We start from the raw sequence: 27,787 nt of genomic DNA, 5'->3' as shown, positions 1-27,787 counted from the left end.
CTTTCCCATCAAGAGCGGCAGTTGCCTCGATGCGCCATCGATGAAGCAGCAGCTGTTGGCGTCGTCCCTCAGCTGCTCGTCGACGCGGACTCTGTGGCTGTGGTTTCTTCTCCCCATCGGCCAGCCTCGATCTCGCCCTCTACATGGAACCCCTTTCTCCATCCCATCCCCTTTCCTGTCTTCTCCGCCTGTTGCCAGGTATCGTGGCCGCTGCAGCATCCCCTTTCCAGCTTCCTCCGCCGCCTGGAGGCGGGCTGCTTTGACTTGCCGATGTCAACGCGGGGCGAAGTTCCGTTCTTCTCGTCGTCGGCCACATCGGGCGGTCGTGCACCTGTGATGCTCACCTCACCTCTCTCTCTCTCGTGTGTGTGTGTGCGTGCGTGCCCTCCGCATTCTCGTTCGTACTCCTTCCCCCTCCTCACTACCAACATCGCCGGACCAACGTGTCCATTGAGACGCGCCGAGCGCATCTGCTTGTACGCGTGTGTCGGCCTGGGAGAAGAAATATAAAAAAGAGAGAGGACCCGCCAAAGTGCGATGGTCGCCAAGCTGAACGCGAGAAGGGGAAGGAGGCCGTGACGAGGCTAAACATTTGGGAGTAGTGAAAGGCCACACACACACACACGAGAGAGAGAGGTGAGGTGCCTAAATACGCTCATGGCGCACAAAGGAGGTGCTGTGGTGGTGGCTTTGCGCATCGGCTTCTTCGTTCCTTCCGCTTCATCTTCATGATGGAGGCGATGAACATGTGCAGTTTTCGTGAAGGCTTTCGTGGATGGGTGCAGGTGAGACGCGTCATTGTCTTTGTTGTTTCCCATTTTCGCCGTCTTACGGCATACGATGCTCTCTTGAATATGCCCCCTGCCCCACATTCTTCTTGACGTAACCTCTGCTCCTCTCTCGCCCCCCTCCCGCCGCGCTGTTCCCATTGCTTCGGCATCGTGCTCTCTCTCTTTCTCACACCTTCTTTCGCTTCGGCGGCGCCTCACGTGCCTCGACGCACACTCGCCTCTCTTCCGCATGTGTGCGTCTGGGGGAGGAGAAGGGAAAGAGGCATTTGACACTCCGCCGCGACAGCACCAAGCTGTGGGCACGCGTGCGATTCGGCCGCTTTCGTGTGGCTTGTCGCCTCCGCACATAAGTGTGTGTATGTGTAAGTGTGTACGTACACATACTTACACATACACACACACACACACACAAAGCCGGCGCGCATCCCTCGACTCAAAAGACCGGGGAAGAAGAAACGAACCGTCGCGAGTCGCCGCACTGGCCAGAGTCTCTTTGGGGGGCTCCCCCCCCCTCCCACTGACGATGAGCGCAGAAACAGCGGTACGAATGCCAGTCGAGCAACAGCAGCATGAACGGCAGCTGCCCCTTCCCCACGCAATAGACATGCGCACCATTCACGGGCTCCCGGAGGTGCCACTCGCTGATGGCGGGGTGGGGCACGCCGTAAGCCAAGCCGCGAAGCTGCTCACCTGGGATGAGATGATTCAACAGGCCCTCCAAAGCATCATCAAGAGTGCGTTACCGAGCGCGGCGGCGGAGGCAATCCGCGGGCTCGAGTTCGACCTGGGTGGCCGTCTGCCGCCGACGAACGGGGGCTGGCCCCAGGCGTACAAGTGGGCCGTGGCGCTTACCATCGTCTTGTCCGTCGTCTGCGTGGGGCTGGTCGCCCTCGTCGTCTACTGCGTCATCCTCGAGCGGCACCAGAAAGAGATGGGAAGGAGTGGAGGCAGCGCGGACGAGGGCAACGCACACGCGCGCAGGGCGCATGCTTCACGATCGGCGCCGCTGCGCGAAGCCTATGCGGAAGAGGAGGGTGACTACTACTATTCCTGCTATAGCTGCGACGCCGAATATGGGCAGGACGGATTCAGTAACCGCAGCTACTGAGATGCCGAGCACCTTGGAAGTGCATCGGGTGCTCGCATGCATGTGTGCGCGGGCACCTGTCTGTCTTGTTGCTTCCATCCCTCTCTGTGTGCATATATATATATATCTTGCCTGCTGGTGAGGCATCGACGCAGCTCCCCTCCTCCTTCCCACCGCCGGGCCTCGACTTCGTCGCGATGGCGTATGTGCACTTCTCACCGTTTCCCCCCTCCCCCACTCTCTCTCTCTCCTCCTCCCTTGTATGTGGAGTGACTCGAAAGTCGCGTTGTATGTATTGCATATCAGTGTGTGTGTGTGTGTGTGTTAGTGCACCGTCGTCCCTCCTTTATTCCGCCATCATCCTGGCTTGGGAACGTGGAACCTCCCAAATGTGTCTTGGCATCCACACATCGGCAGACCTCGCTCATCTCCGGTGATATGTGCCCCCCCCCAATTTTCCCTCCCTCCCCGCTTTCTAATCAGCCTCTTCCTTGGGTTGGTATTTGCATGTGCATATATATTTGCGTACGCGGACGCACACACGCGTGTGTGCGAGTGTGCGTGTGCGCGTTCCTTGCGTTTCTTGTCGGCCGCCGCGCCGCTCCTTTTACGCGGTGTGTGGGCGTCCACGGAGGGATCATCTCAGGTAGTGGCAGGATTCGCCGTACTTGAGCGCGGCTCCGTGCACGTAGCGGCCCTATGTGAGCACTCACTGCCGCAAGCTCCCTCTTTCACACACACACACAATGCATTCTCAATTCTCTTCTGTAGCTGTGGTGATGCCCAGCTGCGCAAGCGTACGGCACAAGATGCCATGTAGCGCGGCTGCAGCGCGCGCTCTCCTCGGTTCTCATGCTTCCTATTGGCGCGTGTGCGGCTTGGTTCTGCGCCGGCGCGCGTTCCCTCTACGCTCTTGTGTGTGGGGGTGCACCTCTCTTGCATGTGCGCCGTCCTTTAGGCGGCCATTAACATCAACGAAGTTTTGTACCATCCTAAGCGAAGCGGAGCCAAGCGACGCGCCCGTGTGTCTTCGATGTGCGCCACAGCAAAGGGCTGCAGGAACAGAGAAAAGAGGAAGGTAGGGGCGATGGCACGTCAGTTTTGTGCTGCCCGCCTCTCTCTCTTCCCTATGTGTGACTGAGCCGGCAGCTTCTGCGGCCCCGCTGTCACTGCCGCGCATTGTACTTTCCCTTCCTTACCGCAGTGCCTCTTCACCGCCTCGCAGGTCCGATCCCCGTTTCCCCGAGAAAAGAGGTGTAATTTCGGAGATAGGGATGGGGGGCGCCTTTGGTCGCATGCGTTTGGCGGTGCACCACCATCTTTGCGGCTCCCTTCTCTCGCCGTGTCCTCCCCGCAGCTTTTTCCTCTGCCAGTCTCCACCCGCTTGATATCTGGTCTGTGGTGTGCTCTCTCATGTTTGCACTGTCCTCACATACCACACCAACAGCCACGCGAACGATACACACACATACACACGCACTCAAACACTCGTTCAATATTCACTTCCCCACGAAAAGCGGGCGCCTCACCGAGTTCCTGTTTTCTGTGCGTCTCTTCGGTCCCCTCGCTTTACCTCTTCCCCACCCCCTCCCGATCACTTGCAGCGCCCTTACGTCAGGTGAGGAAGTGGACACGATTGCCTAACTTCTCCACACCCCTGCAACCGATCAGTCAGACAGAGGGCAGAACGCTGCAACATCTGTTCGGTGGCACACACACGCGAAACGAAAAAAGGGAGAAAATGGCGGATCTGGAGAAAAAAGACGTCATCTCCACACCGTTGCCGTTTCCCAAGCTGAACATAAAGTCGGTGCCCCCAAGCGATCGCTCGTGGGTGGAGAACAACTCGTGGGTGCTCCTCGTGATGGAATGCCTCCTCCTCTTTTCTGTGTTCGTGGCACTACTCGTCTACTACCTTTTTTACGTCCGCACCCCAGGGAAGCGGCTGATTGAGGACCAGGTGGACAACGACGGGCTTAGCCACTGCGGCACTGAGTTCAGCAGTCGTTCTAGCAGCTTCAGGTTCAGGTAGGGCCGCGCCTCCTACAGGCATAGCGCTAAAGTCAATCACGCCCTCCTACAGCGTGCGCCTGGGAACGCGGTCGAAAATCGTGAGGTGTGCAGGTCATTGCCAGACATCACGTCCATGCAGAGTCGGCGCAGGTGGACCCTGCGCAGCCGGAAGCGCGACGCATGCTGACCGCTCGCAGCGAGGCTGGTGGGCGGTCAGCATGCGGGGAAAGCTAGACAGAGGAAAGGCAAAGAAAAAAACGTGCTCGCCACCTCAGTCGCACACCTGAAGCTCCGTGTGCATATGGTATGTCTTGGACAGCTAAAGGCGTGCGCCGGGACCCCCCACCCACACACACACACATACACACACACACGCACGCACATGCCCTTAACGCTGCGGGAATGGGTGAAGTTCGGCAGTGCGAAGACACTGCGTACGTGTGCGCCTGTAAACAACGAATGCGAGGAAGAGAGCAGCTGCATACATATGTATATATATATATATGAATGTATGTGTGTGTGTGTGGGTGGGTGGAGGGGGCGTGACGCGGATGCGGATGGTGATGCCGTCTTGACATATCTCGTGTCTTCGCCCTTCCTTTGCCCTTGAGCAGCTCGCTCTCTCCTCATGTCCTCTTCATGAGTTATGTGGCTTCGGTGTGGCTGCTCCGCACGCCTTTCTCCTCCTCTTCCTCTTCACCATCGTCGTCATGGACGTTTGCGCGGGGCTCCGTAAAGGTATTCTTTGGGTGGCGTGTATGCTTGTGTCTCTTCGGGCTACTCCTCGGCAGTCGTACGCCCCCCTCCCCCTCGACACCTTCCCACCCCCTCCTTCCCCTCTGCAGCTGAGTCGTTTGTCTTCTTCACATGTGTCTACTGGCGCTTGTGTGCGCCTTTACCCAGCGGACGTACTTTTCTGTCCGCCGTCGGCGCCATCCGCCTCCACTCGCCACCCCCTCCCCTTCCTCGCCCCATCTCTCGCGCCCTTATCGCTTCGATGAAGCGGGAAAAGCGACAGCCCCAACCGTAGAAAGACGGACATGGGGGGTTGGCGGCGAAAGAAAAAATGAAGGGGACGAGGGGCAACGCTTGCGTGCGCGCCGGTACACGTTGACTTTTTTTCGCGTGCCGCTGCTCCTCCTCCCGCTGGACATGAGTGCGCGAGTGTCCACCACAGCCACCGCCACGAGTTCGGTGCCTGACAGATCCTTCCGCCCGCCCTCTGCCTATCAGTGTCTCTCTCTCTCGCCCAGAACTGGAAGAGAGCGAAGCGAGCGACAGACAAGACGAGTGTGCTTGGTGTCATCGTTAGCGGGTACATATATACATATACATCTGTGTGTATATATAAATATATCCTGAGAGGGAGAAGTGCTTCGCTTCGTATCGGTGCATATTTTTTTTCAACCCCTCAATGTGTTTGTGCGTGTCCAATGTGGCGGTGGAGAAGGGGGAGGGCAGGTCAGGCACACGCACATGTGCACACTCGCCCGTTGCGTTTGCATTGCGCTCTCTCTCATACACACACGCACACGCACACACACACATCGCAGCAGAAGTGTTCTGCCCCCATTTTGTGTGTGTGTGTGTGCGTGTATACGCATGCGAGAGAGGGATGGAGCTTGGTGTCGAAGGAACTCCGCTATTTTTTTTCTGTGACAGGTGACCTCGTCTCGAAACCTACGGTCCATATATATATATATATGTATGTGTGTGTGTATGGGTGCGATCGCGTTGGCGGCCCTCGCCTCTGGGTCTCGAGGAGAATGTTGGCCGGCTTTACGGTCCTATCGGACAGTTCGACTCGGCCCCTTCGCCTTCTCACCCCCACTCCTCATTCCACCCACAAAGACCACCGCCAACCACCACCCAGCCCCACGACGATGTATGACCCCCAACCCCGGTGGGGGTCAGTCATGGGATTAGTGGCGAGTGTACGCCGCACTGTCGTAAAGGTAATCCAAAAATCAACCGCCACTCTGCACAAGCGGAATGCAGAAGCCGATCTCTTCTTCTCCCCCCACCCACTCCACCCACCTGCCCCGCCCACCTTCTCTGTCTGTCTGTCACCTCCTCCCTATTCCCCACTCCCCACTCCAGCGAGACCGGGAGACACTCATATACATAAAGCCCTCCCCCCCCACACACACACTCCTACCCCAACACGCCCACGCCCACGCATTTTGGGATCAGTGAGGTGGGCCGCTTCCTTTACCACCGCGCCTTCTCATTCATCTGCTTCCACACCACAGCACGCACGCACCTACGTACAGCCGCCACCGCAGCGGTGAGTGTGCTTTCCGTTTACGTTTCTTCGCTCTCTTATCGGTATCTGCTACCCTTCTGTATGTGTGTGAAATATTTTTTTCTCTTGAGCGCATTGGCCGGCATTCCTACCTCCTCTCACGTCGTCTCGGCAGCGCGCATACGTGAGAAGGTGCACACACACCAACACATTCGCACACCCGTTAGCGTCTCTCCTCTCTCTCTCTGTGTAATCTGTGAAAGTTTTTTTTCGTCGCACGACGCCATCGCCTCACACGTTTCCCCTCTTTCCCCATTCAGCTCTCCGCTTTTCCCACCCCCACCCTCCGACTCCTCATTCTCTCAATCTTCTGCTCGCTTAATCGCTGACCAACTCGCCCGCTCGAATCCTTTTGCTATAGCTCCCCCCTCACCCCCGGCTGCTCCTCCCGCTTGAGCGCCATGTCGCAAGTCGACAGCTGCAAGCGCCCTGCCGCCCCAACGAGTGTCCACACGCGCAAGCTCTGCTCGTGTAACGCGCTACTGGCGCTGGGGAGAACGGATGCTGTGGCCGCAGGCGCGCCCGCTCCGGACACGAAGGTCTTCGGGGTCATTCTGCTGAACAGCCCAGGGAACACGCACGACGACTTCGCTTCTTACATTCACTTCTTTGAGCGCCATCGCGGCCGCCTCGCACCGGAGTCCACAGAGAAGGGCGAAGGGGAAGGGATGGCCCCCGTCTACGGCTGTGTGAGCGAGGGGAGCCCATACTTTATTTGCGCCGATGGCGCGTACGCTGCGTTGAAAAGGTACTGCGCAGAGCAATATTCTGAGATCGTGGCCAGTTGCAGTGGCAGCAACACCGAGGAGTGGAGCACCTTCATAGCAGGTCGCCTGTGCGACGCACTCATTGGGGACATGGACAGCCTCTCCGCCTCGCAGCTCATGTGCGCCGCTGGCGCTGGTTACGCGGAAAGGGTGCCTGCAGCTGCAGCTGACGGAGAGCTGTTGCACCGTCATGGGGGTGACACATGCGGCGATGGCGGCAACGGGTACCCTCTTTTCCACGACAGCGTCTCCTCCATTCCGGTGAGGTTACTGGAGAGGATTCGGCGCCGGCGTGATGCGCGCGGGCGCCCTGAGGCGTCGGCGGTGTCAGCAACGCCAGTCGACCCGCTTGTCGTGCTGCCGGTCTCGTGCCAAATGACGACGGACTTTGAGAAGTGCGTTGCACTTCTTCAGCGTCTGTGGGCTCTGGAGGTTGGGGCGCCGGATGCGCTGGGCAGGTTCGACTCCCTCCAGGGCTTCAACAAGGAAGTCCCTCTCGCGGAGCAGTCTGCGGAGGCCAGCCTCCTTGCAGCCGAGTGCATGGCCCGCCTCCCGGAGGCCACCGTCACTGCCGACACGCAAGCAGGAGATGATCACCAGGAGGCTGACCGTTGCCGGCGGCTAGTTGAGTCCGTAACGGCGCCTGCGCCATCCCCCACCGAGCCGCCTATGTACCACTTGGTAACGCGTGTGCTGCCCAACGTCGCCGTCTTCGGCGCACTTGGTGGCCGCATGGATCACGAAATCGGTGTCATCTCCTGCCTGCTGCGCCACGCGCGCGTGTTTCATCTTATGGCCATTAACAAGTACAACGTACTGTTTTCCTGCTGGCCAGATGGGGTGACGCAGTTCGTTCTGCCCCCATCGTGGTCGCCTCCAGGGCTGGCAGCGGCAGGGGCATACATGTGCGGTATCGTCCCCTTTGGCTTCCTGCGCGAGATGGAGACAGCCGGGCTTCTGTGGAACGTCGTAAAGGGTCGACCCGACGTGTACGACGGCTACACGCAGACAAGTGGCTACCGCCTCGCTTTCGACGGACTCGTCTCAGCCTGCAACACCGTGACATCCCCGGTTGTGACGATCGATCTGCGGCCACTGCACTGCCTGCAAGGCTCAGCAGCCCCCACGAGGTGCACCTGTGACCCGGATGCGCCCTCTGTCAACCCGCCCACCCTCTTCACTTTGGGGCTGCCCAGAGCGTGCCCTCAGCTTCATGCATAGGTGCTGGTGTACGCGTTCTTGAAAACAAGCGTGAAAGGGCCGTTGGACAGCCGCGGGTAGATAAAGGTAAGCGGCGGTGGTGGGTGGCATGTGAGTCGCAGGGTAGCCCCTTCCTCTACCCGCTAAGGATGGTCGATGGCGCCTGTGTGTGTGTGCAAAGATGCGACAGGGAGTAGGGAAAGACGCCTGTGCACGGCAGCAGACACCTGCTAACCGTTAAAAGTGCAGCGTGCACACATGCACATACGCACGCACAGAGATCTTTTTTACATGTATGCACGCCTTTGTACTTCGCTCCGCCACTTTCTCTCACGCGGACGTGCATGTGTGCATACAACCGCGAACGTGATCTTGCGTGGATCGGCGCCCCTGCCATTTACGGGTGTCCTTGTGTGAATGCCATTGTTGTTGCTATGGGCGCCTGTCTCTCCGTTTCTGTCCCTTCAACATATTGTGCCTCGTAGGCCAGTCGCCTGACCACCGCTACGGAGAGGACCTTTGCAGATAGCCGCAGCGCCATCGCTGCGCAATGGCCGCGGGAGCGAAGACATGTCGAGTGCGCATGGCCGCGCGAAAGTCACGAACAGTCGCACGACATGTGGGGCACACCGGCACGCCGAGAAAGAAAACATGCCCTGCCGTGACGACAAAGCGGTAAAGTTTGGAAGGGACAGCCCGCCCACCACGCCCTGCATTGCTATGCGGGCCACAACTTCTTTACCCCCCCTTCCTCCCACAACCACCACCCCTTCTTTTTTGTTTTCGCTCCTCCTCCGCCATGACTTCCCATCGCTGTCACCACGCACATCATCTGCTCTGCCATCACGACATCCACCTCCTCCCTCCAAACGTTTTCCCCCTTTCACCATCCTCATCTCACCGTCCCTTGACTGCGGACCTTCGCACCCGCCAACGCACGGTGCGGTTTTGCTTGACCTAAACGCAACAGAAGAGGAACGCGACCCTCCCCCTCCTCTCCCCTCCCCGACTTCTCGCCTGAGCACTCCTCCCTAGAAACACTTCTCTCGCAAAGATGGCCAAGAAGCACCTCAAGCGCTTGTATGCGCCCAAGGACTGGATGCTGAGCAAGCTGACCGGCGTGTTCGCGCCGCGTCCGCGCCCGGGTCCGCACAAGCTGCGCGAGTGCCTGCCGCTGCTGGTGATCATCCGCAACCGCCTGAAGTACGCGCTGAACGCGCGCGAGGGTGAGATGATCCTGCGCCAGGGCCTGGTGCACGTGGACAAGCAGCCGCGCCGCGACGGCAAGTACCCTGCCGGCTTCATGGACGTTGTCGAGATCCCGAAGACGGGCGACCGCTTCCGCCTGCTGTACGACGTCAAGGGCCGCTTCGCGTTCGTGAGCGTGTCCGAGGCCGAGGCGAAGATCAAGCTGATGAAGGTGGTGAACCTGTACACGGCGACCGGTCGCATACCGGTCGCCGTGACGCACGACGGCCACCGCATCCGCTACCCGGACCCGCACACCTCCATTGGTGACACCATCGTGTACAACATCCAGGAGAAGAAGTGCGTGGACCTGATCAAGAACCGCCAGGGCAAGGCCGTGATCGTGACCGGTGGCGCCAACCGCGGCCGCATCGGCGAGATCGTGAGCGTGGAGCGCCACCCCGGCGCGTTTAACATCGCGCACCTGAAGGACGCGTCTGGCGCCGAGTTCGCCACCCGGACCGCGAACGTCTTTGTGATCGGCAAGGACCTGAGCAACCTGCAGGTGACGGTGCCGAAGCAGCAGGGCCTGCGCATGAACGTGATTCAGGAGCGCGAGGAGCGCCTGATCGCGGCTGAGGCGCGCAAGAACGCGCCGGCTCGCGGGGCTCGCAAGGCCCGCAAGTGAGAAGGGCGTCGCTGGTGCCTGCGCGTGTGTGTGTCTCCGTGTGCGCGGCCGCACTCTCGGGGAGGCCTGCAGGGTGTGTCCTTTCCGTGGGCGTCACTCCAGTCCGTCATCGAGCGCGAACGGGCGAGCGGCGGGGCGGAACAAAAAGCTGAAGCGCAAAGAGGGACGAGGCGTGCGTGTGTGCGTGCGGCGGACTCTGCGTCGAAGGGAGTAATAGAGGGTGTCACACGGATCGTCCCGGTGGCAAGGCGAGGGCGGAGGAGAGGTGAGAGGGGGCACCGATGTGTACAGTTGGCGGTTGGCGGGGAGGGAGGGAGGGAGCTCGTGATGGCGTGCGGAGGAGCTAGCGTGTAGAGGTGCAGGAGATGTGATTCGCATGAGCCACATGAGGACAATCGTGTACGTGCGTATGTCGCTGTTAGTCGGATGAAAGCGGGGGAGGGGAACGGAGTGGAGTGCGCTGAAAGGGGAATGGCGCAGAGGCCAGTACCCCGAGTAAGGAAGAGGCAGGGGGAAGCGCAAGAGGGTGTGGATAAAGACGAGGTGAGCGGCGCCGCTCCACACGGAGGTGACAGCTGCACTTGCGCGCATCGACGCATCAGCGGAGATACTCGTTTATACATATATATATGTGTGTGTGTATGTGTGTGTATTCATGCGTCGTGTGTTCTCCAGTGTGCACGTAGCCGCCTGCCACCTCTCTGTTGCTCCCCAATGCTTTTCCTCTGTGCTCCCTTCTCCCCGTCTCCCTGCACGCTCTCTCCATCTTATTCCCTGCGCCGCATGTCGAAGCGGTGCGTCCGCTCGTACCCTTTCCTCCTCCTGTGTGCAGCCTGGTTGTTCGCCTCTTGTCGTCGTCTGCTACCCCTCGCTGCTTTCGCCCTTCCGTACAGCCTTAACGCATGCCCGCCTGTACGTGCGCTGCCGCTGTCTCTCTCCCGTGACGGACCGCGCGTAGCGGCCCTTTTTTTGTCTTTCTTGCGTCTCTCGCCGTCCGCGCTAACGTCAAGCTCGACACGGAAAACAGAAAAAAGAGAGCAACGCACGCACACACAGACAGAGAGAGGGAGAGAGACACGCACAGGCTGTCGGCTCGTCACGGGTGGATAGTCGGGGTGGAGTGGAGGGGTCTGTCTGTCTGTCTGTCTGTGTGTGTGTGCGCGCGCTCCTCTTCAACTTCTTTCTTTCTTTGATCATTTCACTGTCCACAGAAACATCTCAAATGGCGAGGGGGAGGGGGGGCGATGCGGCAGCAGCACCAGTGCCCTCCCCCCGCACTCCCTCGGGCTCCCCTCTTCAGACCACACACACACAGACATGCGAATGATAGCGTAAAGGGGGAGGGGGAGGATAGCGATCCACGCTGGCGGAGGGGGGAGAGGTGCGGGTCGTTTCTTCTTCACGGAATCGGTATAGGCGGGCGAGTGGAAGTGCCTGCGTGAAGAAGACTTCATCGCGGAGGGTGACGATGGAAGGCGGCAGAGGAGTGCGTATGCGCATGGACTCGCTGCATTCCTTCACCGTTACCCTCCGCGATGAGGTCCTCTCACCCACGCCTCTCTCTCCCCCTGTGTGTGTATGTGTGTATATGTGTGTGCAGAGGGGGGTCTTCGTTCCCCCTTCCTGACTCCATCGTCATGGTCACTCTCTTGTCCGCATGCACGGAGTCCCTGTCCTGCCTCCCACGTGCGCCGACGCTCGGCTCACGCCCTCTCCTCCTCTCTTCCCACTCTTCTCGCACCCTCCGCTCTCTTCTGCTGATGCGCCCTTTCGCCTCTTCTGCACGCCTCCTCATCCACACCCACGCGCGTGCTTGCCTGTTGGGTGCCGGCGCTGCTGCTCCCCTTTTCCTCTGCGACCTTCGCAACGGAACGCATCGCTCCCCTTCCCTTCCCTTACCCCTCACGACTAACCCGTCACCTTCGTGCCCCTCTCCATCCACACGCCCTCACTCTACCTCTGCCAGAACATTAGTAGAGCTCGACCCTCTCGCAAAGATGGCCAAGAAACACCTCAAGCGCTTGTATGCGCCCAAGGACTGGATGCTGAGCAAGCTGACCGGCGTGTTCGCGCCGCGTCCGCGCCCGGGTCCGCACAAGCTGCGCGAGTGCCTGCCGCTGCTGGTGATCATCCGCAACCGCCTGAAGTACGCGCTGAACGCGCGCGAGGGTGAGATGATCCTGCGCCAGGGCCTGGTGCACGTGGACAAGCAGCCGCGCCGCGACGGCAAGTACCCTGCCGGCTTCATGGACGTTGTCGAGATCCCGAAGACGGGCGACCGCTTCCGCCTGCTGTACGACGTCAAGGGCCGCTTCGCGTTCGTGAGCGTGTCCGAGGCCGAGGCGAAGATCAAGCTGATGAAGGTGGTGAACCTGTACACGGCGACCGGTCGCATACCGGTCGCCGTGACGCACGACGGCCACCGCATCCGCTACCCGGACCCGCACACCTCCATTGGTGACACCATCGTGTACAACATCCAGGAGAAGAAGTGCGTGGACCTGATCAAGAACCGCCAGGGCAAGGCCGTGATCGTGACCGGTGGCGCCAACCGCGGCCGCATCGGCGAGATCGTGAGCGTGGAGCGCCACCCCGGCGCGTTTAACATCGCGCACCTGAAGGACGCGTCTGGCGCCGAGTTCGCCACCCGGACCGCGAACGTCTTTGTGATCGGCAAGGACCTGAGCAACCTGCAGGTGACGGTGCCGAAGCAGCAGGGCCTGCGCATGAACGTGATTCAGGAGCGCGAGGAGCGCCTGATCGCGGCTGAGGCGCGCAAGAACGCGCCGGCTCGCGGGGCTCGCAAGGCCCGCAAGTGAGAAGGGCGTCGCTGGTGCCTGCGCGTGTGTGTGTCTCCGTGTGCGCGTCGCAGCGATGAGAGAGGAAGCGGCGCTTGTGCGGCATCGCCGTTCAACGCGCACGCTCTGGCACAGGTCGCATGCCGCCCTCGTGCGTCGTCGAGCTTTACGTTAGTGTCAGCTCTTTTTTTTAACTATTATTTCATTTCCGTTATGGTTTTTCCTGTCACTTCGCTTCCATTCGTCACTTCACTCGGACAAGCAGAACGGAACGGGAAAGGCAACCTTCCCCCACCCCACCCCCTACGCGCCGTGAGCGGCGGCTGATGACGTGGAAGGTCTGCGTGCAGAGCTCTGGTCCTCAGCGTCTCCTAGTGAACTCCCTCCCTCTCCCTCCTCGGAACGACGCGCCGCAGGTCCTGCGCACCAAGTTTCATGCATGGCATGCTGTGCCTGAGTGTGACTGGAAGGGTTGTGTTGGGTGTAACGAGGTGAAGCGGCGAAAGGGGGAGGAGGACTGTAGGAGAAGCGCAAGGGGCGGGTCTTTCGCTTCGACTCGTCGGCCCCAGGCCTAAGCGCGCCCTATTACCCCGAGCCTCTCTGAAGCGAAAGAGGGGGAGGGGCGCTTGTGACTCCCTCAGGGAGGGGCGTCTCCCTCCTCTTCCCTCTCCCTTTTTTCGCTGATCTCTCCCACCGCTGAGTTTATCGTCCCCCATCACTCTCTCTTTCCCCTCCTACTGCCCACGCGCACCTGCGCGTCTGTTTGCGCGAATCGGCACACGAACTGGGTTTGTGGCCACCTCTTCTCTGCCATCACACCGCACACCACACGTCATCTCTGCGGTACCCGCCCAAGCCCCTACCCATCCGTTTGGCGTGCTCCTCCCCATCCTCTTCTTCAGAGCCTCCCACCACAACACCCAAACACACCCTCACACACACACGCACGGCACCCATCAGAGAGAGCAGAAGTCGACCCCCATCCATCACGCCCCTCCGCTTCACGCTCGCTCCCCACGAAGGTCGTCTCATCAACGTTCTCTCTCTCTTTCTCTCCCCCTCCCTTTCGGCAGCCGAAAGACATCTTTCGAGGCCAAATAGAGCGAGCAAAAAGGAAAATGGTGTGCAATTTTTCTTCCGCAGCAGAGGCGTACGTGTACGCCACGTGCGTGCTCCTCGGCATCTCGATGCTCATGCCCCTGAACGCCCTCGCCTCCGCGCCGGCGTACATGCTGGACTACTACAAGTACGCCACCCGAGACCCGAATGCGCAGCCGAACAGCCCCCTCTTCTGGAAAAATATCCTGACGTTCTACAACGTGGCGTCGGTGGTGACGCAGGCAGTGATCGGCCCCACCGTGCTGACCCCGTGGGCGCGCAAGCTCTCCCTCACCTTCCGCTTCTTCATGGCACTGACCCTCATGATGGTGGAGGTGTTCGTGGTTCTCATTATCCCGGCCGGGGGGGTGTCGCAGGTTGGCGCCATCGTTGCCTTCTTTATCGTGACCGTTGCGGCCGGCGTGGGCAAGTCCTACCTGGAGGCCACGTGCTACGCATTGGTCGGGACGATGCCGTCGAAGTTCATGTCGGCCATTATGTTCGGCTGCGGCTTCTCTGGTGTGATCGCTTCAGTGCTGCAGTGCATCATCAAGGCGTCCATGCAGGACACATACGAATCGGTGCTGCGCCAGGCGTACATCTACTTCAGTCTCGCCCTCTGCTTCATGGCAGTTGCACTCGCCATGGCACTCTCGCTGCGCTTCAACTCCTTCGCGCAGGAGCACGTCGGTGAATTCCGCGCCATCAAGCGCGCCAAGAAAAATGCGAAGGGCCCGAGCGCCGAGGAGGCTGGAGACATAGCCTTGATGGAGCCAATCGCCACCTCGAGCAGCACCAAGCAGCCTCAGCCCTTGATTAACAGCACAACGGTGGAGGGTGAGGAAGTCTTTGGCGATTTGGCCGACGATGAGGAGAGCAACGCCCGCCGAAAGGCCGAGGGCGCGAACGGCTCAGACGATGTGAGCGATTGCGAGGAGGTGAAGGCGGTGGGTCGCGAGGTCGCCGACACCACCAGCGACAGCAACGTCGACGACCGCAATCTTACCACGGCGCAGCAGCTGCAGCGCACGCGCGCCTGGCCCGTGACGAAGCTCATCTGGCCGCTGATGCTTACCTGCTTCTGCAACTTCTTTGTGTCCCTTCTCATTCTGCCATCCCTCATCATACCGGTTGACCGCGCGGACAAGTGGTTTGCGACCATCGCCATTCTGCTGTACAACTGCGGTGATGCTGCTGGTCGCTGGCTCTCCTCCGTGAAGTTCCTGTGGCCCTCGCGCAAGGTGCTCTTCATCTGCGTTGGGTGCCGCTTCATCTTCATTCCGCTGACCTTCCTGTGCATCTTCCGCTACATCCCTGGCCACGCGGCCCCGTTTGTCTTCTTCGGGCTGCTGGGTCTCACGAACGGCTTCTGTGGCGCCATGGCGATGGTGCTGGGCCCGATTGACCCGAATCTGCGTACGGAGGGCCAGCGTGTTATGGCGGGCCAGCTGATGGGTGTCGCACTCCTGGCTGGTGCGTCCCTGTCCGCCATGCTGGCGCTGGCCATTGTGCCCTTCCTTCCCTAAGCAACAAGCTACTAACGAAAAAGCTCGAGATGACCGGAGCAGCAGCAGCAGGCTCGGTGTCGAAGGAAAAAGAGAGAAGAGAGAAGAGCGGGGGCCTGTCTGTGTGCGCATGAGAGAGAGAGACCGACAGCGACGAAGGGATGAACCAGTAGTAGGTCGATCTCTTCACTGCATGGGCCCCCCTTGCCTCTCGCCCGCCTTCCTTTGCTGTCTGTGAGCTCTCACGGCTTCTTGTGGGCCTCCTTGTCTCTTTTTTTGTTTGTTCGTACTGCTTGTGCACGCTCCCTCTTCTCCCCCTCCCCTCTCTCCTCTCCCTCTCTCCCCGTTTTTTTTGTGTGTGTGTTTTACCTTTGGTGGTTGCCTTTCACGGGCGTGTATGTGCGTGTGTGTGTGTGTGTTTAAGCGGGAACGAACGGAGAAGGCACCGCGAAATCAAGCAGGAGACGTGAACGCACACAGTGGATATACACGAAGTCACACACACACACACACAGCGCCTACTGCGAAGTACACAACAGCGCTGTTGATCGAATCAGATGGGCACACGCGTCATGATAAGCTCACCCATCCCTAGCACACACATGCACGCCGCTCTCCCTCTTTTGTTTCTTTCGTATGTGTGTGGTGGTGCTGTTCCCCTCCCCTCTCCCCCTTCCGCTTGCGGGAGTATGTGCCCCCTTCACATGCTCATCATTTCTCTGTGTCTTCAGGCGGGAGAGAGGGGGAGGGAGAAGGCAACGGTGTGGGGGGGGGTAAAAGGACTCTAGGACGAACGCTGCAAAGGCATACCGACACCCACCCACACCCACATTCACCCATGCTACCTTTTTTTTTCTGTTTCTCTTTCCGTTCATATACGCGTGCGTGTGTCCACTCCACACTTTTTCTATGCATGTCTTCGTCTTCTTGCTTGTTTGCTCCGCCCTCCTCCTCGAAGCGCTGCCACGCCTTCCCAAATTCTTTTCTTCCGGTCTCAAGGACTGCGGAAGTTGTGGAGCGTCCTCCCACTCCGCCGACTCCCTTTTTTTTCTGCGCGTCGGCATGCACATGTGCCTCTCCTTGGCTCTCCCCCTCTCGCGCTCTCTCTGTGCACGGCGTTCGCTATCACAAGCTCTTTTCACCGCTTCGTTGCTCTTCCTCCTTTCTTTGTGTGTTTTTTTCGCTGCGTAAATGATTTGGTGGATGCCCTCTTCAGTTATTTGCGCGTAAACATCTTAATTCTCTCCGCACCTCTTGCGCCCTCCCTCTTCAATTGTTTCCGTCGTCACGCAGCAACCACCGCGCCCACGGACTTGCCTCTTACCTGCCAAGCATGAGGTGCTCACATGACAGTGGCGCTCGCGCGTGTGTGTGTGTGTGTTTGTGACGTTGCCTCTGTTTCTGAGTCTCCCCTCTCGCTCTCTTTCCGTGCGTTTAAGTGCGGGTGTCCTCCTCTTCCTTCCGCTCACCCCCACCCCACCCCGCTCTTCATCCTCTCTCGCACCCCGTTGACAACGTGTGTTTGAGAGAGGAGTTGAGGGAGGGGGGAGAAGCGGTGAAGATCTCAGGATGGCTACCCCTTTTTTCGTTTCTGTGTCGGCGCCTCTCTCTCCCCTTCTTCCCTTTCGCTTTGTGGTGTCTCCGTCGCCCTCCGTGTCCTTCACGTCTGAGTCCCCCTCTCCCCTTCTCTTTTTGTCAGCCTCTCGTACGCCCTTCTCTCTTTCGCCCACCCACCCCCCTCTCCTCTTACACGCATACGTTCTCCTCTTTGTGTGTGCGGCTGTGCGTATCGGCGCCCGCTCAAGGGGGCAGTAGATGGAGAGCTGTGTCCGTAGTGCCCGACCTCTTCGCGGGGCATCGTGGACGCCCCGAGGCGGTGAGCGAAGAGCGACGGAAGGAGGAGAGGGAAGACGAAAGCCTTCATCGTCCTGTCGGGCGCGCCATGGAAAGAGTCCTCCTCCGCTTTTCCCCATACACGATGGCGCGCAACACGAAAACGGTGGGGGAGGGAGTAAGGTGGCGGTGGCGGTGCGGAATCGTTCCAGGGAAACCTGTAATAAGGCCGTTCGCGGAGAAGAGGATGCGCGACTGGCGGTGTGTGCGAAAAGAAACTTGGGAAGAAGGCACCAGCGACAAGCGGCGCTTCCATCTTTTTCGTTGTCTCACGCGCGCACAGATTAGGGTCGAACGAGTGTACTCGAGCGCATTCTTCTGCGCGCTGGTCCTCAGTCTAAGTTACGGGCGAAGAAAACAGGAATGAAGTCGACTCGAAAAAGTGGAACGGCAGCAGAAGACAAACAGTCAGACTGCACCGCGCAGGCGCGTGCGCGCAGGCGCCTGCGCGTCTGCGTAAGTGTCTGCGTTTGTATTTGTTGTTTTTTGTTTTATTCTCTGCAGTGCTGAGGTCTTGCCTGGTGCTTTTTTTTCGAGCGCACCACTCGCCTGTGTGCATGTGCAAGCGACGATTTGTGTGCTTCACGGATCTTTGACGATCCCCCACCCTCTCTTCATGCCTGTATGTGTGTACGCCCCCTCCATGAGTGTCTTCCTCTTTCTGTCGGCCACTCCATCCCCCTCTTTCCCGGCCCGTTTGTTTCCTCTAGTCCCTCCAATAGGTGTGCCTCTGGTTCCCGTGAGTTTCTGTGGCATATACCACTGTCTACTGCGTCCTTGAATTGGGCACGTGCTTTCGATATGAACGGCTGCGTTGCGTGCTGTCCTCCACCCCCTCCGCTACATACGCACGCATACACACACAAACACAGACGCCCACCGTACGTCTCTTTTTCGGCAATGACGTGGTAAGGGGCGGGCGGCACGCTCGTACGCATTTCATAGCCCTTACCCCCCTCACCCGTACCTTTACGTATGGCCCATGCACAGCGACACGCGCGCCTTAACAAGCAGTAGCGCGGGAGCCGGGGGGGCTTCTTTGAGGGTGACGTTTGAGCAGGGAGAGTGAGTAGATGCCCTTGTCAGGCGCGCAGTAGTCATACACATGGAGACAGTGAGTGGGGCGAGCAGCAGAGAGGGAGAGGGAGCGGGAGGGGTGGGGGAGAGCTTAACGCGCGAGGGAGCGGAGGTGAGGGGAAACAACAGCAGACACTTTTGCCTTATCTTCCCTCCTTCGTGCGCCACTCCCCTCCCCCTCCCTCTGCCCCCCCTCTGTCCGATCTCAGTACAACTTTATCTATCTATCTAATATGTATATGTACGCACACACGCATGTACCCATGTGTGCGTCTGTCTGCTTGTGTGACTATCCACATGAGGCACGCGGTCTCGGCCCCTCTCCTCCCACAATTCGCCCTCAGATTAACTTTTCTGTTTTCGCCTTTTTTTCTCTTCTGCGCCCTTTCGCAGATCATCAACCCTTCCTGCCCCTTCTTCTGCCCCACCCCCCACCCCCTTTTTTCATCAGTCGCGGCCTACCCCAACCGTCGATCTCGATCCTCTCTTCCCGTTAGTTCTTGCCTTTTCTTTTGGCTTTAACTGGCTCTCTTGCCTGTCTCTTCTACCCTGCCTTTAGCCTATGTGTGTGTGTGTGTGTGAGTGTCGTTGACCAATCTTCTCTCTCTCATCCTCCCCCCGTCTCTCTCTCTCTCCCTTCCCCCTTAGCCCCTCCCCCTTTTTTATTTCGTTGCCGCTTCTCTTCGGCAAAGCGCTCGCCTCCTCCTCCCCTACCCCCGAAGATGAAGCGAAAGAAACAGCAGATAAGAGCCGACCATGTCCTTCTCGTCTGTCTGTGACTGTCTGCGTTTGTGACCGGCTGAGTTTGTGCGCGTGCTCGACACCTGCGCGGCTTGTTCTCTTTTGTTTTTTTTGCTTTCCTTTTCCTTGTTGGCGTGCTCTCTCCTCTCCTCCTCCCTCTTCCGCCTCCCTCACAGCCACAGCGTCTCTCGCTCGCCCCCTCGTGCAGCGCGCCTGGTGTGTCCTCGCGCCTTCCTGTGCCTCTCGGTAGCCTATCCAGCAGAGAGGCCTAGTGAAGGCTCTTACCCCCGACACACACACTTACAAGCCTCATGGGGCGCACCGCTACACCGCGTGCACCTGCACACAAGTACGCATTGAGAGGGCATACATATATATATATATGTATATATCAGAAGTGGAGGGGAGAAAGAGAGTTCGAGAGGGAGAGAGCGGAGTACTCCGCTCTCTCCCTCTCGACGACCCTCGGCTTCCCCCCTTCCCCCACTGAGAGGAGCGATGCACAAGACAGTCAAAGAAGAACAGAGGGCGACCGTCAAAGGGAGAGGGAAGGAAGCGCCCACACGTAACTAAGTATAAACGCATGCATGCACCCACCCCACCGCACATTCCGCAAACAGAGGATGCTAATGAAGCTGAAGCGAACGCTGCTGACGGTGTGCGCAAGCGTATCACGTGTGCGGGTGGGTCTCGCTCTTTCGTTTCTAGATGCGTCCCCTTGACCGTTGAACAAAAGAAAGAAGCCGCAGAGGCCAATTCGATGCGCGATGGGGGCGGCGCTCAATGCACTTCGTCGACCAAGGGAAAGGCAAGAGGGAAGAGCACGTATGAGAAAAGTCCCACAGCGTCTCGCGCCCCATTCCTCTCCGCGAACTCGACCAGCAACGGCGGCGATGTGTCGTGGTGTGTAGCGGCATAGCGCACATGCCGAAGGTACCCTGTTCTTCTCTCACGCCCACTCAACCCCCTCCCCAATGCTCTCACTTTACCTTTTTTTGTTGTTGTTTTTTCCCCACCCCTTGCCGTCTCTCTCTCTATGTGCGGCGTTGTGCTGACCTTTCCGGCGCGCATGTGTGCGCACGCGTGCGTCGTGCATCGTTGGTGGCGGGGTGCGGTGACACGCTGGCCATTCGCAGGTGGAAAAGGCAACGGGCAAACAACAACAGCGAAAAAAAACAAAGGGGCTTGAGAGACCACAAGGGGAGGGGACATATTTCTCTCGAGCTCGCACACGCCTCCGTCAGCCCTCTCGGCAGTGACGCTGTCTCCCTCTCCCTCCCTCTTCCTTTGCATCGCCCATTCACCTGTGGCATATACCTCTATTTAACTGGACATTTTCTTCCTCTTTTCACCTCTAGTTGCCGCTGTTGTTGTCACCGAATGCTCCGCATTACCCACAGCTGGTGCGCCAGCAAGGTGACAGCTGGGAATGCGAAGAATCAGGCCGGGTCGCCACGAAGAAAGGCTAAGATCTTTCATGTTATCCCCGGCACCCCCGTTACGCCGGTGGAGAAGCTGAAGGAGCAGCGCCGTCGCTTCGGCCAGGACCGGTACTCACGGCAACCCGAGTATAGGCCAGGACGGAATGTCCGCATGGACCCCAACAGCTTCACTCTTTATGCGACAACAAAGGGTGTCATGACCATCCGCACCTCGCGCATCAACCCTTCGTACAAGTGGCTCGACGTTGAGCCGGATATTCAGAAGGTCTACCGCAGTCGATGTATGCGAGCGGCCCTGTTGGCGCGTGGAAAGGCCTCCATGATGGTGGCAGATAACACGCATTATCGTGCCGAGCTCGATCATGTCGTGGAACCGCAGTGGCGCGAGCGCGTTATACGTGTGCCCAAGGCGACCGAACGCTTCCAGGATCCCAACTCTTTCGTTCGCGGGCTGGTGCCTTCCCTGCACCCGCTTAGCCGCTACTCGTACGAGTGACGACATCTCTCAATTTCTCAGGCAGCGGCGCCTTGCCCCACCCCCCTCATCCCTCCCTCCTCTTTCGCATGCGCACCCCCGGTCATTGGTCGCACTTTCAGAGACAGCGAAAGGCAATAGGTAACCGCCATTGCTAGGCGGACTGCGCTTCAGCCCGCTTCCGCCTGTTAAAAAAAATAGGCGAGGGGTATGAGGCGATGGCAGTGGTGTACTGCGGACCCACCCACCCCCCTGGCTGCCATGAGCAAGAGGCGAACCGAGCTCCACCACAGCCGGTGGGCGCGACCCAGCCACCGAGCCGCACCTCTTCAGAGTCGTGAGCACAGATTGGTGAGCGCTTATACCGTGTGCGCGCGTGGATGGCAGCGAGGACATCTCTCTCGCTCTCCTGCTCGCTCGTGGGAGAGTGAGCGCGCGGATCGTGCGTTTGAGTGCCTCACGCGAATCGGCATATCGCTGTGCGCGCATGTGTTTCCTCTCCTGCCGTGGTTGTGCTCTATTCAATCCTCTCTGTGTGGCAGCATAGCAGCATGCACAGTGACGGCTGCACGAGCCACGCGCCCTCGTCACCTTCCCCTGCTGGCTTGCACACACACACACACACATGCACACGCCGACTTGCTTCGCTAGCTCTTCAAACGACTGACCTCCCCCTCCGATCCTGACGGAAGGGGGGACTCCTCAGGATAAGTCTTTAGGGACCTTCTCCTCCCTGGATCTGTGGCAGGGGGCCGTGTTGCACCACCACGCGATCGGGGCCTGCCACACAGGTCAGTGGGCGGAGTGGGCACGCCGACTCGGAAACGCTTTTGGTTCGTTGAGTGTACTCTCTCTTCTTCGGAACGCTGAGTAGCGAACAGCGACAAGGAGCGCGCGCGCGCACCTGTCTCCTCGTGTGTGTAAGTGTGTGTGTCCAGGCTCCGAGGAGAGCGGTCCTTCTCTCTTCGACAGGTATGCGGCGACGCAGAACGAACAGAGCAGAGATGATGCCCCCCTCCCCCTCCCCTCCCTCCCCCACACACACACACATGCTCCCTACTCTCTCTCTTTGTCCTCTTCCCCTCTCCGCTTCCTTGCCCCCCCCCCCACGATATCGCCTTCCATGCGAACGCGTACCCCGCCCGCGCCCCTGTCTCTCTTTTACACTGTGCTCATCCTTTCGCTCCTGCTCCGCCGAATGCCATTTAAAAAAAAATGGCTGATGTGTACACACATGCACGCCTACACATACGCACGACTGCTCCGTCTCAGTTCACAGGTAACGACCCAATTTACTCCCATCATCACCTCATCTAAGTCGACCCCTCCCTTCTCCCCCTTCTACGCGCACACACATACACACACCTCGAGGCGTTTACACAGCGCACGCGGACTCCCCCTCCCCCCTTTCGCACACCACACGTCCAGAAGAAAGCGCACTCGGAGGAGCAGCACGCAGGTGTGCGTGTGTCTAATTTGATCTGTCCTCAGGCCTTGGAAGCTCAGTTTCAACGCAGCAACCGTCGCCGCGCCCCCTCCCCCCTCCACAGCTCGCAGCGATGCCGATTCGTCGCTACGGCGGCTTCTACAGCAAATCATCGGAGACGCCGAGTTTGCCAAACCCAAAATGCAGCCGCCGTATTCCGGCCGCGCAGCAGCCCATAAAGGCGGCGGCGCACCCGCGCTGTCACCGAGATCCGGTGATACTGGGCGCCCCTGGTGCGGATGAAGAGGCGGAGCAGCGGCGGCAGCATCAGCATGCCGGCGTACGGGAGCCGAGTGTCGAGATCGAGGTGGAGATGGTGGACGACGACGAACCGCCGTGCAGTTTTCAGAAGCCATCGAGCGGGGCATTGTACGCCGCCGATGGAGCCAGCGGCAGGTCGCAACGCGACGCCATGACGGCGTCTGCCTACACCCTGCACACAAACGGGCGGCAGTGGCAGGTGTACGAGGCGCTGCGCTCTCTGCCACCGTTGCCGGAGCTGCAGGAGCCACGTCGCGTGACGGAGTACTCGGAGGCGTCGCTCAAGGACACACTCTACCGTATCGTCGAGGCACACGACGTGATCATGGTGGCTGGTGCCTTTTTCGGCGACGAAGGCAAGGGCAAGACAGTGGACGCGGTTGCTCGTCACCCGTTGTGCACGTGTATTGCCCGTGTGAACAGTGGCGAGAACGCCGGCCACACAGTCTACGACAAGGCCGGCCACAAGTTCGTCTTCAACCTTGCACCCTCTGGCCTGCTGCTACCCGGCAAGCGGAACTACATCGGCCCCGAGTGCGTCATGGACCCCGTCAGCTTTATGGAGAAGGAGATAATTCAGTTGATCGACGCCGGAATCAGCTACCGCGACCGCCTCTTTATCGGCAACGTCTGCATCGTGACACCGTACCACAAGCTCTTGGACCTGCTCGGCTCGGCGGCCAACGCGTCAACACTCAAGGGCATCGCGCCGGTGCACGGCAGCAAGGTGATGAAGCGCGGCATCCGCCTAGACCACATCTTCAACGCCGACGAGACGCTGCGGAAGCGGCTAGAGAAGGACATGGACACGTACCTAGGCCTGCTCAAGGTGAAGAAACTGTCAGACGCCGACGTGGTGCGCCTCTGCCACGAGGAGAACTGCGATGGTGTTCAGCGCGTGCCGGCCCACGTCATTGCGTTCGCGCAAGCGAAGAATAAGGTGGATTTCCTTGTGGACCTGTACCGTGACCGTGTGAGGCACAACCCCAACTTCCCCGCGCGCTGTGACGTCATCTACGAGCTGCGCGCAGCGGTGCTGCGCGGCGAGAAGGTATTGCTTGAGGGCCCGCAGTCGTACTGGCTCAGCAACGCGCGCGCGAAGTTCTGGGAGAGCACCACTTCGGCAGACACCACTGCCGCCGGTTTGCTGGCCGCCTCGCAGCTGAACTTTCAACATGTCAAGTCCGTCGTACTGAACGTGCACAAGGCGCCGGGCTCTAGCCGCGTTGGCATTGGCGCCTGCCCTAGCAGCTTCGTCCCCCAGGACTACTTCAGCGCGCAGAACATCAAGACGCTGCGCGACTTACCGTCGGCGGCGTGCGCCAACTTCGAAGCGGTTCAGCGCACTCTCTTCCGCGATGGCTTTCCAAGCAGCGACGACAAAGCAAAGCACAACGGCATCCTGACTCCCGCAGAGTACTCGGACGCGACCGGCACCTACAATATCGGCGTTGCCATGGCCATCGCCTCGGCGCAGCACCACGGCGAATGCGGCGCCGTCACGAAGAAGCCGCGCGTGTGCGGCTTCTTCGACTGCGTCCTGCAGCACGAGGTGAACAGCATCCAAGGCCCGTACCTCACCATCTCCGCCCTGGACCGCGGGGACGAGTACGATAAGATTGGTGTGACCATCGCCTATGTCTACTACAATCCTGAGGGAAAGAAGGTGGACGTAAACGGGCACGTATACAAAAACGGTGACATCATCCGCGCCGGCGACCCCGTGCCGAGCGAAGCGGCTCTCTACCACTGCCATCCAATTGTGAAGTTGATCGATGGCTGGCGCGACAGCCCAATCGCGTCGTCGAAGCGCCGCCGCAACACACCGCTGCCGCGCGGCGTCTGCGAACTCCTTTCCACCATCGAGTACTTCACGAACTGTAAAGTGCTCTCAATCGGCAACGGGCCGAACGGAGACGATATCATTTACCTCCGTCAATAGCGTTACCTCATTGGACTCATGTTGTTGTGTTTTTTTCCCTTCTCTTGTCCCTGTGCCTCGAAAGAGTGAGGTGCGCGTAGGAGTGGCGGGGGCGTGCGTGTCTGTCCGCCGAAGGTCAAAACACTCCAATCGATGTGGCTCTTCAACTACGTTGAGTGGACTCAGTTGACGCGCGTTACGTTTTTCAGTGTCGTCGCTGCTCTCCACGATCACTTTTTTGTCGTGTGTGTGTGTGTGTTTAGTTGACTATCCAGTGCGCGTCTCTCTGTGTCGACCAAAGGATATTTGCTTCATTGCGAGTCCTTTTTTCTGTCTGTCTGCGTGTAAATCTGTGTAGTGAGGTCGCGAGCAGGGAGCATACACCCCTTACCAAGAAAATGGAAAAGCACCTGCGCCTCACACAACGCGAACGCGCCTCACTCGAGGGAGGAAGTCAGAGCGCTCGCTGCCGTTCTTCTTCTCAGCACCCTCCCCCCCTCTCCTCCACCAGCTTCCCCCTTCCCCCCTCCCCAACTGGGGCCCTATTGCCGTGATGCGCGGGCAAGGGGGACGACGACCGCAAGTGGCTTGTGCACCCACGAATTCGCCAGAAAGTGTGGAGGGTATCATCGGCAGGCGGTGGGAATGGATTTTCTTTCGTCGCTGGTAGGCACGCGACTGCCCTCTTGATCTCGTGGCCGGCCTGTGTGCACGGCCTGATTGGAGACGCAGGAAGGGGAACCCCACCCACCCCCGTTGACCCTCGCGCAGCCCAGCCTTGCAACGCTCGTGCACGACCGTATCTTCGCCCTCTCTGCCTCTCCGTTACCGCCGTGGACGCCCAAAGCACCTCCGTCACATGGCACAGATCTCCGCGGTGCTCCTTGTCACCATCATCGCTCACCACAAAGCTTGCCCTGCGCTCCGCACTCTCGTCCACCATGGCCGACTACGAGCCGGAGGGCAATCTCGAGCAGAACAGCACCCTGAGCAGTGAGGGCATCCAAGAGGATATAAGCAACCTGCTGCGAACCAAACTCGCGGGAGAGCAGTGGAACCCCGCAAAGGTAGATGGCTGGGTCGAGGACATTGTGAACTCGATCCTGTCTGAGCTCGCGGAGCACAGGAAGCCGTACAAGTACATTGTCACATGCGTGTTCATGCAGCGAACCGGGTCCGCGCTCTCCGTCGGGTTCATTAGCCTCTGGGATAACACGAAGGATGGCATGGTGCATGTCCCTTTCGAGAACGACTCTTTTCACTGTTTGGTCACCGTGTACTTCTTGAAGAACGACTAGGGGCGGAGGAAGGGAGAGCGTGCCAGTTTGTGTGGGAGGAGGGGAGGGAAGCGGAGGGGGACTCGTGAGGCAGAGGAAGCATTCGAAGAGCAATAGGGTTGGGGTGGGGAGTGGTGGTGTGGACGCATAGCTCACGCGTCGTTCGTGAGCCTCGAGTCCCCATGCGGCGCCCACTTTCCCTTCCCTGCTCCTCTGTTCCTGCTCCAGCTGCCCCTTCATCTCTTCACCATCATGCCTTACCCTTCTGACGACTGAGTCACTGATGCGCCTTACGCAGGACACACACGTGCACACCTCTCAGCGTGGCTGTCGGGTGTGCTTGCGCTTGCCTGCCTATGCCGGAGTTGTGGCGTCGATGTAACCAAAAAAAACAGTGGAATAGACCGATATGTGGAATGGGGAGGGAAAGAAGGGTGAAGAGAGCGCGCGATCGGCACACCGCACCCCTCCTCCTCCTCCTCTCTCTCTCCTTAGACGAAACCGTGCCATTCGCGGCTTGGCGCCCACTCAGAAGGACCAAAGCTGCAGGAGGGGGTGAAGTGAGGCAGGGCCGGCCGGGTTGGACGACTGCCCCTGTCTCACCCTCTTTGAAGGTGTGTACGTGTACACCTGTGCACCACATGTATCGAAGGCACCCACCCACCCACACACCCCTCCCCACACCCCCTCAGTCGATTTCATTCCCTCTTTGCGAGCGATGGCGAGGGTCGTTTCGAGATAGTCTGCGGTGGTGTGGTTACGACGCATCTTCCTCGACTCCGTCCATGCGGGTGTGGGTATGCAGATCCACTGCGCGTCAGCGCAGCTGTCTTGTTCATATGCCTCCGTGGCCCTCCGTTCCATTCACCGATCGCTCTCTCTCTCTTCCTCCTTTCATCTCAGCCACATTTTCCCCCTTTCGTTCGCCGGCGTGCGCACACCATACCGTCCATCTCTCAGCGCTGCCGCAAGAGAGGAAATTGCCCGCGACGCATGCGGCTGCGGCCGGCAGCACTCGCCGACTTCTCTTTCGATCCCCTCCCACGACCCATCAGCACGCATCCTCCGTTACTGTGCGTGCCCTCGCTCGCGGCTGCTACATGAATGCAACGCTCAGCAGGTGTGCAAGGCCGCTCGAGAGCGGACGCGACCGCTATGCGTCTTCGTCAGCACCTTAGGCCTATGCAGGGAGTCGTGTGGGAGCACAGCCGTCGGCGCGCGACAGGGCGGTTCTGCATGGCCTGCGCAGGCTGTCTGCCACTGCCTCTAGTAGCTCAGCATCGCTGTCGCGACGGTGCCAGGAGCGCCACTGGCCGCGTGCTGAGATGCGCCATGTACTCGAAGGCAGCCGTACCTACGTTGGCCGTTGCAACTCGCTACTTTGCCTCTAGAATGCGCGGAGAGGGGTGGCAGTGCAGCAACCGCGGTACCCTTGGCAACGATGGCCGCGTCTTTGAAAACATGGCGGAGCAACTAGCAGATGAGCAGGATGACGGAGGGCCAGCTGCGGAGGGCGAGTGCGCGGCGTGGGATGCGTCTCCTTTCCCATCGAAAGGTTACCCTACCTCGGCATCGCCCGAGTCTCCGCTACCGCAGGCGGAGCCCACCGCAGCACGCGAGCGCGCCGCTCTCGATCGACGGCGCCGGCTCTTCGCGCGATGCAGCGAGCTGGCAGGCCTGGTACAAGAGGAGCTGCGCGCAGAGGTGGCACGGGATATGAAGGACGGTGTGGCAGCCGTGCCACCGCTTGCGCCGAGTGGTTGGCGTGTCTTGC

The 27,787-nt window shown here is 59.5% G+C and overlaps 9 protein-coding genes across 9 annotated transcripts; all 9 read left to right on the top strand.

Moving 5' to 3' along the window:
- Positions 1 to 1,338: 1,338 nt before the first annotated feature.
- On the top strand, positions 1,339 to 1,899 carry LSCM1_05939 (uncharacterized protein; the record flags this gene model as incomplete). The annotated part of the gene is made up of 1 exon (XM_067323373.1): positions 1,339 to 1,899. One exon carries the CDS (start codon positions 1,339 to 1,341, stop codon positions 1,897 to 1,899), a length of 561 nt encoding a protein of 186 aa, XP_067180324.1.
- Positions 1,900 to 3,619: 1,720 nt separating this feature from the next.
- LSCM1_05938 (uncharacterized protein) lies at positions 3,620 to 3,910 on the top strand (the record flags this gene model as incomplete). Its single annotated transcript, XM_067323372.1, has 1 exon — positions 3,620 to 3,910. One exon carries the CDS (start codon positions 3,620 to 3,622, stop codon positions 3,908 to 3,910), a length of 291 nt encoding a protein of 96 aa, XP_067180323.1.
- Positions 3,911 to 6,597: 2,687 nt separating this feature from the next.
- On the top strand, positions 6,598 to 8,184 carry LSCM1_05937 (uncharacterized protein; the record flags this gene model as incomplete). The annotated part of the gene is made up of 1 exon (XM_067323371.1): positions 6,598 to 8,184. One exon carries the CDS (start codon positions 6,598 to 6,600, stop codon positions 8,182 to 8,184), a length of 1,587 nt encoding a protein of 528 aa, XP_067180322.1.
- A 1,033-nt stretch (positions 8,185 to 9,217) lies between these two features.
- LSCM1_05936 (uncharacterized protein) lies at positions 9,218 to 10,039 on the top strand (the record flags this gene model as incomplete). Its single annotated transcript, XM_067323370.1, has 1 exon — positions 9,218 to 10,039. The coding sequence occupies one exon, from the start codon at positions 9,218 to 9,220 to the stop codon at positions 10,037 to 10,039; it is 822 nt and encodes a 273-aa protein (XP_067180321.1).
- A 1,760-nt stretch (positions 10,040 to 11,799) lies between these two features.
- Positions 11,800 to 12,858, top strand: LSCM1_05935 (uncharacterized protein; the record flags this gene model as incomplete). The annotated part of the gene is made up of 1 exon (XM_067323369.1): positions 11,800 to 12,858. The coding sequence occupies one exon, from the start codon at positions 11,800 to 11,802 to the stop codon at positions 12,856 to 12,858; it is 1,059 nt and encodes a 352-aa protein (XP_067180320.1).
- Positions 12,859 to 13,955: 1,097 nt separating this feature from the next.
- Positions 13,956 to 15,461, top strand: LSCM1_05934 (uncharacterized protein; the record flags this gene model as incomplete). The annotated part of the gene is made up of 1 exon (XM_067323368.1): positions 13,956 to 15,461. The coding sequence occupies one exon, from the start codon at positions 13,956 to 13,958 to the stop codon at positions 15,459 to 15,461; it is 1,506 nt and encodes a 501-aa protein (XP_067180319.1).
- A 5,070-nt stretch (positions 15,462 to 20,531) lies between these two features.
- LSCM1_05933 (uncharacterized protein) lies at positions 20,532 to 21,089 on the top strand (the record flags this gene model as incomplete). The annotated part of the gene is made up of 1 exon (XM_067323367.1): positions 20,532 to 21,089. One exon carries the CDS (start codon positions 20,532 to 20,534, stop codon positions 21,087 to 21,089), a length of 558 nt encoding a protein of 185 aa, XP_067180318.1.
- A 1,538-nt stretch (positions 21,090 to 22,627) lies between these two features.
- On the top strand, positions 22,628 to 24,757 carry LSCM1_05932 (uncharacterized protein; the record flags this gene model as incomplete). The annotated part of the gene is made up of 1 exon (XM_067323366.1): positions 22,628 to 24,757. One exon carries the CDS (start codon positions 22,628 to 22,630, stop codon positions 24,755 to 24,757), a length of 2,130 nt encoding a protein of 709 aa, XP_067180317.1.
- Positions 24,758 to 25,677: 920 nt separating this feature from the next.
- On the top strand, positions 25,678 to 26,034 carry LSCM1_05931 (uncharacterized protein; the record flags this gene model as incomplete). Its single annotated transcript, XM_067323365.1, has 1 exon — positions 25,678 to 26,034. One exon carries the CDS (start codon positions 25,678 to 25,680, stop codon positions 26,032 to 26,034), a length of 357 nt encoding a protein of 118 aa, XP_067180316.1.
- Positions 26,035 to 27,787: the final 1,753 nt, after the last annotated feature.

The sequence above is a fragment of the Leishmania martiniquensis genome, chromosome 13 (assembly GCF_017916325.1).
Source record: "Leishmania martiniquensis isolate LSCM1 chromosome 13, whole genome shotgun sequence".
In the NCBI taxonomy this organism is placed as follows: domain Eukaryota; phylum Euglenozoa; class Kinetoplastea; order Trypanosomatida; family Trypanosomatidae; genus Leishmania; species Leishmania martiniquensis.
The sequence above is the reverse complement of the archived record's forward strand: the minus strand, read 5'-3'. Positions and strand labels throughout refer to the sequence as shown.